Genomic DNA, 11897 nt, shown 5'->3' with positions numbered 1-11897 from the left:
AAAAATTATCAGTTTAGGTTGATTTAATGACATTATAGGTGTGTATATTTAAAAAAAAAAAACAGCATACTAGTTGTTTAGGCTGGTGAATGTGAGGTGTTTCCAGAAGAGGGTCGTCCTTTCCCAAACTAAACTTCATTTCCAGAAGAGCCTGAACATAAATTATTTCATAGACTTCAAAATGGTAAATCAAACTTAAATCCTTTGCTAACACATGATTACTAACAGAAATATTAACTGGCAAACATTTGAAAATTTTAATTATAAATATATACAAACTAATATTTGATAAAACACATAATAACTACACAAACGCATGCGATTAATTTTAAATAATTAACGCGTTAAAAAAATTTACGTAATTAACGCAGTGGCAGTTTTTTTTTACTTCCTGTTGTGGTGGACGTGTGTTCAACATGCAAAAAATGTGGATAAGACCAAGGAAGCACTTTTTAAAAGGCAAGTTTCAGTATAAAACAATTAGTTGCATCACCAGGCTCTCCAGAGTTTCATGCAATTTCGAGTGTTTCAATTTTAACTTTCAACTTCTGTTGTAAGTTGATACCGCATGGCGAACAGAAAGAAAATCCTCCGCATTTCGTGACTCGGTGTTCCTTTAAGGTAAGGTTCCTTTTAAGGCTACACGGTAGAATTTTAATAAGAGTATAATCTTAATCATATTAAAATCGGAGTATTGGTGTCTTATGTAAATGTACTCAGAACGTCTCTAGTGAAGTCGCGAGCTGTCAAAGACAGGGCATTACTCTGCCTTTCAGCATGAGCCCTCCAAGTTTAGCGTGTTTCCTCATTAAACGCAATGAAAGCGTATGCTTCGCGTTGTTGTGTCAGAATCCTTGTGAAATACATTAATACTTTAGGACGCTTAGTTTAAGCAAATTTGATGAACGTGATCATGCGTGTGTTGAATCAGAGGGGAGCCGCTCCAGTATGGAAGGCCGTTGGGGCCAAAATGTCTGCAGCGCGTTGTGTGTGTGTGTCTGTGTGTGTGTCAGGCCCGTTGTGTCAGTATTTAACGACTGGTTTGCGAGAAATTATCAATCATTTGCGGGCATTTGGGAGTCTCTGTGCACTTGCGGGATACTCCTAGTCTTAGCAACTGGATGAATGTAAAGGAGGATTAAACAAAATTGTTTCTACTCTATAACTAATGTTCTCAACTCACAGCAATAAAACTTTACAATGAGTGGAACAGTTTGTTTTCAATAGTTTATTAATATAATTTACATTTTCCATATCTGCAATTCCAGTATTTTGGCATTTTTTTGCAGTCCACTTAGAATCCAACATGTAAATCACTGTTTTCTTTATTGGCATTGATTGTTTTGAAATTTAAATGTCATTAACATGCCTGTGTTTTAATTTCTGTAATAAATATGGCTGTCAAGCCAGGATATTGATGATTTATTGTGGGTATGTTGTTTACATGAAGAAATCTGTGGTACAAGTTAAACAAAAATTCTATTAAACAATTATATTTTGAATTTAAATTTTTTTTTTGTCTTGCGTTTACATTAATTTTACATTTAAATAGGCAAAATTACAAGTTTCAGTATTTTAAATGTGATTAATCACGATTAATTTTTTTAAAAAGGTGCAATTAATTAATTAAACTTTTTAAATCGATTGTCAGCACTAATATATATATATATATATATATATATATATATATATATATATATATATAATATTATGCATGTATGTATGTATATACATGTATATCATAGAATCGCTCGATGATCACATTTTATAACTCGATCTGTACTCGCTAATTTGGCCAATCTCACGAACCGATCACAATTGTTTGTTTATGAGTATTGCTGCAACAATGAATTGATTAAAATCGATTACTAAAAGCGCTGGCAACAAACTTCATAATCGTTCTGTTGTGTCCCGTGATGCAGAGCTGTTTGATTATTGAGTTTGGTGCCTCATAGACAGGACGGAGAAAAAAAACAAGCAGAAGTAACGTTAGAGTAAAGATACATGGCGAAGGCAGAGAAATCTATGTAAATTACTACAGAATCTAATCTACTACAGAAGCGTCCTAATCCTACTTTTGTTCCGTTTTAAAGTAAGGCACGTAATATCCCTGCTGCTGGTGTTTTTACTTGTTATGCAGCTTGACATGAAAAATTCAAACTGAGCTTTAGTGCGTTGGCTGGCGCTGAGCCAGAGAAAGACGTGTCATATGATCACAAATATACAGTGTTTTAACCACCCAATGCTTATTTTATGTTTTAGACATGTAAATACACACAAGTACAAGTTAAACAATACATTCAGAGTTTGTAAAACACACAAGAAAGTCTATGGAAGTTTAATAATCCATTCAAACATAATTTGCCGATGTGTATTAGTCATATCAGATACACATAGTGAAAGTAACAATAAAGTTCAAATTTATTCTTCTCCCAGCTGGCCAGCCACTCGCTTGCATGCATTTTGGAAGTAACTGGTGAATTTACATGCTGAATCTTGCGTATTCTGCTTTCATGAATGAGGCATGCGAGTAAACATGGCGACGCTTATCTTACGCTATAGATCACGATCATTTATTTGTCTTTTAAACAACAAAAAACACCCACTTTTAGTTTTCTTATTAAAACGGCAAAGCATAATAAAAGAAATTCATCTGTTATACATCGCTATTGTGGCTGCAGTGCGTCACGTGACAAACATGACGCGTTGCCGTGAATCACAATCAACTTCACCACCACCAGTTTCCTTTTAGTAAAGAAGTAATGGATTTATATGTGCGCATTTTTACTTCTAATGCATCAAATATGCATTCCAAACTTCCTTGAGCAATGTTGAATTCTTCCATTATTTGCAATGTGTCCAAAAAGGAATTGGTACTCAGTATCGGCTGCAAAAATCTTGATCGGAGCATCCCTAATATATGGAAAATGGTTGTAAAATACCAATACACTGTAAAATAATACACTGCAAAACTTGAGGAAAAGACTAAATAAATCAATAATATCTATTACTAATATAAGAAAAGAATCATTCCAGACTCTATGATAAAACTACAATAAGTGTGATATCGTACCTGTATGTTGTGCTGCTCTTTCTGCAGGAAACTGACTCTCTGCTCGTCAAGTTTCATCCTCTGCACTTTCCACATTGCTCTGAGCTCTCGTCTCGCAGCCGCTTCTGACAACTGACTGTACTGAGCGATCAGATCCATCCTGAACCACACACAAAACTGAATTTAATTAGAAATTCTCTTGATACTAAACTGATTTACATGCGCAAAAGTGCAAAAAATCCTATTAATTCTCTTCACAGTGAAAAAAACAAATGCAAATTAGAATAGAAAACAAAAGATTAATACAAATGAACCCTGCTCTCTTTATAAAATTGAAAACAGTTTTACATTTAATTGTTATATTATTCAAGCTGTATACGCCATCTAAATTTCAATTAAGAATGTTTAAACATGAGTCAAAAATACTTTTACATAACATAAAGCTTTAAATGCATCAAAATCAGCTCAGTATTGAGCTCACCCTCCCAGGATGCATTGCAAATGACATTCAAGTTCTACATATTCGTACGCTTTAATACTGCGAACTACTTTTCATCAATGGTTTCACTTTTTTTTCAACTGATAGTCAATTTTCTTCTGGCTTTGTCTACAGCATATTCCTTTGTATTCCAGCATATGTTTTAAGCAGCGGATGCCCTTCTAGCTGCAGCCCAGCACTGGGAAACACCCCCACACACTTACATACTACGAGCAATTTAGTTTATTTCCTTCACCTATAATGCATGTGTTTGAGTTGGGGGGGAAACCGGAGCACCCGGAGAAAACCCACACCAACATGGGGAGAACATGCAAACTTCACACAGAAATGCCAACCGGCCTAGCTAGGACTCGAACCAGCAACTTCCTAGCTGTGAGGCATAGTCATGTAATTCGCAATTTAAAAAGATTCATTCAGAATCTTGTACCTTTGCATTTTTATTCTTAAATGTTTGCTCCGAATCTGCTGTTGTAATGTTATGATTGATTTGAAAGCAGCTCGTTTTGGTTGATGGCCTTCAAAATGCTTTACTGAGTGATTCCTGCGGTGAACACGAATGTGAAATAAACGTCCTGTGGGCGCTCACTGCTGCGCTCAATAGCCTCAGTGCTAATCTGTCAGCTTTTTTAGCGTTACAGTATGCCGCCCACCGTGCCTGGCGCTCCAGCTGCTCCTCGAGGGCCTGCAGCCTCTGCTCTCGGTCTCGGAGTTCTCGTGCGTAACTGAAATCATCTTCCTGCTCCTTCCGTCTTGCGGTGCTACGCCACTGAAAAACACATCCAAATGAGAAATTAAACAGGGTATTGCAGGTTTCTAAAACCTATATTTAAGACCTACACTATCTGACAAAAGTCTTGTTGTCAATCCCAGTTGTGAGAGCAACATATAACTTGATCATTTGGAAAAGTAATCGAAGGTTTTGCAAATGAATCATCTGTTGAACTACATGCCAATCATCACAAATCCTGAGGAAGACATATCGGAACCCCTTATGGATCCAAGATTTTCACAAAAATCAGTCAAGTTTGGTGAAGGAAAAATCATGGTTTAGCGTTAAATTCAGTGGGGGGGTGAGAGATCTGCAGAGTGGATGGCAAAATCAACAGTACATTTACTCATACTTCAGGCTCCACATCAAAGTGCTACAGAATTGGCCAGCACAGTCACCAGACATAAACATTATTGAGCATGTCTGGGGTAAGATGAAGGAGGAGGCATTGAAGATGAATCTAAAGGATCTTGATGAACTCTGGGAGTCCTACAGGAACGCTTTCTTTGCCAGGCTTTTGTCAGAGTGTATATTTAAGACTTTTTAATACCACACAGAATGAGATTAATATTGTAGTTCAGAAAAAAAACACGCAACACAACTAAAGAACATCTTTAACACTGTTAATTATACATATAAAGTATGAAAACCCTCAACACATTATTATTAAAAAATATGATAAAATTTTTCTATTAGTTCCACCAAACTGCATTAACTCTAACAAAAAATAATTTTCCGATGTCAATAAAAAAAGGCCTATTATTATTCTATATATAGCCTAAACATTATTCCACTAAAGATTATAAATGGACTTCGAGAAATTTGTTATAGCTGGTTAAACTGAATGCAGTGATTGAGTAGAACAAATTTGCTGAAATAATGAAAGAAAAACTTGTAAAGATACTCAGAAAAAGAAAAAAAAAATTGTGTGAGGCTGATAACAGCAGCCAGAAGAGAAAATTTACTGTCCCACCCAAATGGTGCTGAATTAAAAATACCTAGCACAAGCGGTAATTAGTTTTTTATGCAAAGATTATAAAAGATTATTTAAAGATTGTATGCTTATACAGCAGGGAAAATAAGTATTAAACACATGTTTTTTTTATTGAATTGTGTGTAATAACAATGGAATGACACAAGAAGTACTGAACTACTGAAACATATTTAATACTTTATATAAAAGTTTTTTTTATGAGGGCAGCTTGAAGACGCCTCTCATATAGAGAACGAAGTCGCATACATTGCTCAGGTGCGAGTTTCTATTGGATTCAAGTCAGGTGACTGGCCATTCTACAACTTGATTTTCTTTCTCTGAAAGCATTTGAGATTCATTGGCTGTGTTTTGGATCATTGTCTTGCTGGAATGTCCACTCTGGTTTCATCTTCATTATCCTGATTATGTGGATGGATGTTGGACTGAAGCAGCTGATATTCACTTACACTGATGAAGGGCAGACGGTTGCTGAATAACTACTAACTGAGAGATTTCAGCTGCTGTCTGGGCTTTCACTGCCTTTCTACACCTCCCTTTCTTTATGTGTTCAACACTTTTTTCTCTTCGTAGTTTCATTATATTACGCATAACTTCATTTGTAAACCAATAAGATTAGTTTTCTTTGCATATACAGATTTCTGTGATTGTTACCAACATCTGGTGAAAATTTCAAGTCTACAACACCTTTAGAAATTAGTTTTTTGAGAAAAATGGTGATGTGTTCAATATTCCTTTTCCAATTGCAAATACATATAAATATGCATACTTTTTAATATTAAAAATATTAAAAACATTCAAGGATTTAAGATGCCGATTGCCATTAAACACGTCATAACAGGCTTGTGAAAAGGGTCCATTAAGGCCTTATTTTTATTATACTATGAAATTTAAAGATTCGCGGACACCCAGTTAAATATGCTGAGGGTTGGTTTTTGGGACTGGAAATAATTAATTAATGCGCTCCTCTCTCACCTCCTGGTCGAGCTCCAGCTGCTGCTTCATCTCTTTGAATCGCTCCCTTTTCTGGGCCTCCTCTGCCAGACGCTGCGACACCTGGCGGCCTGCAGGGGGCGAGAGAGAGAACAGCGGGACGTCAGCGCTAATATTCATTCATTTGTCTCTGTGGGGAGCAGCAGCCGCACGCTGGATGCCCTGATGATTAATACTTGACCTCCACAAGGAGAACAGTTGTGTCCCCTCCTCATGTGGGGAGAAAAAAAAAACATGTTTTACTGTACAGTGTTGTTTTTAGGATTACTGATTTAATAGTACAATTTTATATAATAGTTTATATATACATATATATTTTTCTTAATAATTATTTCCCAAATTATGTTTAACAGAGCAAGACATTTTTTATAGTATGTCTGATAATATTTTTTCTTCTGGAGAAAGTCTTTCTTTTATTTCGGCTAGAATAAAAGCAGTTTTGAATAAAAAAAAATTATTTTAAGGTCAAAATTATTAGCCCCCTTAAGCTACTGTTTTGATTGTCTACAGGACAAACCATCGTTATACAACTTGGCTAATTAGGCCTATTGGGGTAGTTAGGCAAGTCATCATAATGACTTGCCTAATTACTCCAGTTTGCCCAATTAACCTAATTAAGCCTTTAATAATCACTTTAAGCTGAATACTAGTATCCTGAAAAATGTCTAGCAAATGTAGTAAAATATGTCTTCAAGGCAAAGATAAAAGTAAACAGTTATTATAAATTAGTTATTATAAATTAAGGGCGTCACTGGGTAGCACGATCGCCTCACATCAAGAAGGTCGCTGGCTCGAGCCTGGGTTTCCTCCGGGTGCTCCGGTTTCCCCCACCAGTCCAAAGACATGTGGTATAGTTGAACTGGGTAAGCTAAATTGTCCGTAGTGTATGTGTGTGAATGAGTGTTTGTTGGGCTGGAAGGGCATCTGCTGTGTAAAACATATGCTGGATAAGTTGGCGGTTCATTCCACTGTGGCGACCCCAGATTAATAAAGGGATTAAGCCAAAAAGGAAATGAATGAATGAAATTTAAACTATTAGGTTTAGAAATTTGTTGAAATTGGGGAAAAATATACGGGGGCAATTAATTCTGACTTTAATTGTCTAGAAAAAAAATAGTGGTGGGTCGTTATAGTGCTTTCATGTAAGAGTTTCCTGTAGTTTTGGGTGACTAACTGCAGTTCGGCAGTTCCACTTTCACTTATGAACATTTCATTCATGCCCCCGTGACAAACTGGGGTGTTAGACGCAAATAAGTATTAAGAACTGGTGAGAGTGTTATGAAATTTAATAACGCACACCAAATGGAAAGAAAAAAACTTCTGCATTTTGCGATGTGTGTGTGGTCCTTTACTGACAGCTGCGTGTGTGGATCTTGTCGGAAAAATAGGCGAAAAGTCCAATATGACGGTTATAGTTTGATTGCTGTGTTTACATCAGTAATGCCACTAATATCTGCATACTCCACATGTCTATTCATGTAATATTTGCATACTCTAACATGTCATGTTTAGTTCAGTTATGACTGTAGTCGGATTGAGGTGATCAAAAAAAAAAAAAAAAAAATCACTGTTTAAAAAAAAAATCACTGTTTGGAGCTTATGTAGGCCTACAGTTCAAAATTCATGTTTAACTGAATAAACAGTTAGTAAACACAAGTACATCTTATTGAACATCATTTATTTTAATCAACAATTATCATAGTAGAACAGTTTGGAAACAGGAGATGAGCCCCTGGTCTTATGCGCCACCTGGCTTGAGAAACTCGTTCTCAAAGACTTACTTTCAGTCATTATTTAAGGATTGTATTACATATATTACATTGGGTAGAATATTTCATATTCTGAATGCCTTTGGCAGAATTCAAATGAGCCATTTTACTCTAGATTAATTCCAAGATTACAGTGAGATTAATCTAAAAAAAAAATATCTATGCCCAGAAGAAAAAAAAAAAAAAACACTTTACAATAGGGCTGCATGATATTGTAAAAATCGGACATTGCGATAATTAGTTTTTCTGCAATATATACTGCAATATGAATTTGATTTCATCAGAGGATTTGAACAGCTGTAATTGGAAAGACCTTTACCATTGCACACTTTGTAACTCTTTTAGGTTTAAGAGTTACTTTAACACTCATGTTTATTTTATTATAAAGATCAGATATTTTATGCAAACATTTTTTGTTTTTGACTACTAAAACTATTTGCCTTATTAATGTTAATAAATTAAAACAAGGTGGTTAAATAAAAAAATGGAGTGTTAAATATTCAATAATTATTGGTATCGAATGATATGAAACATGATCTAGTGATCATCTTTTTTAGCAATATCGCCCAGCCCTAATACATAATATACAATACAATATTTAAGCACATTTTATTTTGATTAGTTTTAGTTATTTCAGCACTAGATTATATTTTTGCTTTATAATTTGTCTTTTAAATGATCAAATATAATTAATAAAATATTTATAAAATATATCATTCTTATTTTAATACATTAATAAAAACAATGTCATCCATGAATATAACATTAAAAATTAAATCAACATCAAATGTATAATCCCATTCCATGAAAAATAAAAATTGCACATTTTGATTTCATGATGACATTAACATCAGCCAGTTATATTTAAAAGCAGACAGTATAAGCAGCAAATCGGTTTCTTACCGAATGCCTCACTCCAGCAGCAGGCCTGTAGGGTGTCCCATTTCTCATTTCACAATTCAGAAGGGTGCAATTTGGGACAGAGCCTATGATGAAAGTCAAGTCTGGCTACGCAAGACTAATTTGGCCCAGACAGAAGCTGCTAACAGCATCAGGTGTGTGTGTGTGTGTGTGTGTGTGTGTGTGTGTGTGTGTGTGTGTGTGTGTGTGGGTTTGAGGGGACAGATTTCTGACCTCTGATTCTCTCCAGGGTTTTGGCCGCTGACTCTCTGACCTGGTTAATGAGCTCCTGTCGGGCCTGTTCAGTCCGCGTGGCCTGACAAAAAATAAAATACTAGTTAGAGAGAGAAAGAATAAAAATGAATGAAGACGGACTTGAGCGTGAAACAATAAAGCAGATTTTTAACCCAGGTCACGGTGTCCTGATGAAACTGGGTTAATGGACCGGCTTTTAAAATCTCATCTGTTGCCATGCCAACAGTACCAGCTTTGATGCAGTACTGGCTCTCTGATTGGAGCGAACGTTTCATAGACATAACACACTTAACCTGGATTAGCCATTTTGATATAAGCATACTGAGCAAATTAAAACTACAAATTGCAAATTAGTAAGGACGTTGACTCAGTGGTTAACAGTCACCTCACAGCAAAAAGGTTGCTGGTTCGAGCCTCGGCTAAGTCAGTTGGCATTTCTGTGCTAAGTTTGAATGTTCTCCCCGTGTTGGTGTGGGTTTCCTTCGGGCGCTCCGGTTTCCCCCAGAGTTCAAAGACATGCGCTGTAGGTGAATTGGAAAAACTAAATTGATTGTAGTGTATGAGCGTGTGTGTGTGTGTGTGAGTGAATGAGTGTGTATGGGTGTTTCCCAATACTGGGTTGCAGCTGGAAGAGCATCCGCTGCATAAAATATATGCTGGAATAATTGGTGGTTCATTGCACCTGGTAACCCCTGATGAATAAGAGACTAAGTTGAAGGAAAATGAATGAATGAAATAAAGAAGGACATAAATTGTATAAATACTCCCATATATGGCAAAAACACATTTCAGGCAAGTTAAAAAAAATAATATTTCATAAGACTACTGAAAACTTCTAATGAAAACTTCTTATTCTGAATCCCAAAATCAGCTCTTTGATAACACTCATGTTTCCTTTGATTAATATGGCTATGATGATGTATTCAACCCTACGAACATCCATCGTCGTGAAGAGGAAAAAATGTCAAGCGTATAACATCAGCTAATGGAAAGCCACTCATGTTGCAATAGTTATGCGCAAATATGTAATGGAAACCAATCAAAAAACAGATTCATTCAGAAAGAAAACAACACAGTGTTGCTTTGCGATGCTCGAATGTTTGTTTATTAGCAGTGTTTCTCTACAATGTTCCAAGAGGACCATTAACACTGCATGTTTTGGATGTCTACTTTGTCTGTCACACCCATTACAGGCCTTTCATTCATTCATTCATTCGTTCGTTTATTCGTTCATTAATTCATTCGTTCGTTCGTTTTGGCTTAGTCCCTCTGTTAATCAGGGGTCTCCACAGCGGGATGAACCACCAACTTATCCAGCATAGGTTTTACACAGCGGATGACTTTCCACCCGCAACCCAACACTGGAAAACACTATACACTTCTGCATTTACACACATACACTATGCCCAATGTTGCTTCTTCAATTCAACTACAGAGCATGAACTTGTGGTGAAAACAGGAGCACCTAAAGGAAACCCGCGCCAACACAGGGAGAAGATGCAAACTCCTCCAGGAACGGGGTTGAGAAACACTATATTAAAGCAACACTCCACTTTTTTGTTGTTGGAAATGCTCATTTTACAAATCTCTTATGGTTAAAAGGTTGACGAACCATTTTTGAATTAATTTCATGTTCCGGCAGGGTCACTTAGCTTAGCATAAATAATTGAATCAAATTAGACCATTAGCATTTCACTCAGAAAAAAAACATTCAAAATAAAGTAAAAAAAAAATATATTTTCCTTTTTAAATCTTCTGTAGTCGTTTAAAACAGATGAATAAATTAAACTTTAGTATTTTCTAGGCCAATATTTATAGGAACTACACTCTCACTGCGGTCGGTCTTATTACATGACATAACTACAACACTCGAATTTGGCGACGCAGTGGCGCAGTAAGTAGTGCTGTCGCCTCACAACATGAAAGTGTCTGGTTTGAGCTTTGGCTGGGTCAGTTGGCGTTTCTGTGTGGAGTTTGCATGTTCTCCCAGTGTTCTCTTGGGTTTCATTCGGGTGATCTGGTTTACCCCTCAGTCCAAAGACATGCGGTACAGGTGAATTGAGTTGGCTAAATTGTCCGTAGTGTATGAGTGTGTATCAATGTTTCCCAGAGATGGGTTGTGGCTGGAAGGGCATCCGCTGCGTAAAAACATATGCTGGATAAGTTGGCGGTTCACTCCACTGTGGTGACCCCAGATTAATAAAGGAACTAAGCTGAAAAGAAAATGAATGAATGAACGAACTTGAACAGGCTCCGTCTAACTGTCTTATAATTAATTTCACTACACAGTCAGTCTTTTTGCCCTTTCAATATGTCTTTTTTGACACTTGATAGCTTGATTTGATTTACACATCATTAAAACATTAAATACAAAACTGACAGGGAGCACAAATTACACCACCAAGCATGATGCAGTACCTGCTCCTCCCTGCTGATGGCGCTGTGTCTAGAGATAGTCTCCATTCGCCCCCGGTAAACGGCGCAGTCTCTTTCAATCTCCTCAACTTCCTGCAGAGAAAACGTCACAGCGATCCTGGGCACCGGGATGTCCGACCAAAAGATGTAGTGCTGTTAGACAGATGGAGATAGGCTGGTCTTAAACATCTTCAACAAATGCATGTTATTAGCCCCACTTTGAATTTAATTTTCTTTTTTAAATATTTCCCAAA

At 36.4% G+C, this 11897-nt stretch overlaps 1 protein-coding gene across 6 annotated transcripts in view; it reads right to left on the bottom strand.

Annotated features, from left to right (window-relative positions):
- The window catches only part of tubgcp6 (tubulin gamma complex component 6), a 44169-nt gene that overhangs the window by 12160 nt on the left and 20112 nt on the right, over positions 1-11897 (bottom strand). For all 6 annotated transcript variants that reach the window (XR_012400183.1, XM_073942693.1, XM_073942694.1 and 3 more), the window contains exons 11-16: positions 11647-11796; positions 9208-9289; positions 6287-6375; positions 4202-4317; positions 3074-3212; positions 71-151 (exon numbers count right to left, since the gene is read on the bottom strand). Coding sequence is in view for 5 of the 6 variants with exons in the window: in XM_073942693.1 (XP_073798794.1) it covers positions 71-151; positions 3074-3212; positions 4202-4317; positions 6287-6375; positions 9208-9289; positions 11647-11796 (657 nt within the window). In the remaining variant the exon portion in view is untranslated. The remainder of the gene's footprint in view (positions 1-70; positions 152-3073; positions 3213-4201; positions 4318-6286; positions 6376-9207; positions 9290-11646; positions 11797-11897) is intronic.

Source organism: Danio rerio, chromosome 25, assembly GCF_049306965.1.
Source record: "Danio rerio strain Tuebingen ecotype United States chromosome 25, GRCz12tu, whole genome shotgun sequence".
Classification (NCBI taxonomy): Eukaryota; Metazoa; Chordata; class Actinopteri; order Cypriniformes; family Danionidae; genus Danio; species Danio rerio.
This window is presented reverse-complemented; position numbering and strand designations above follow the sequence as displayed.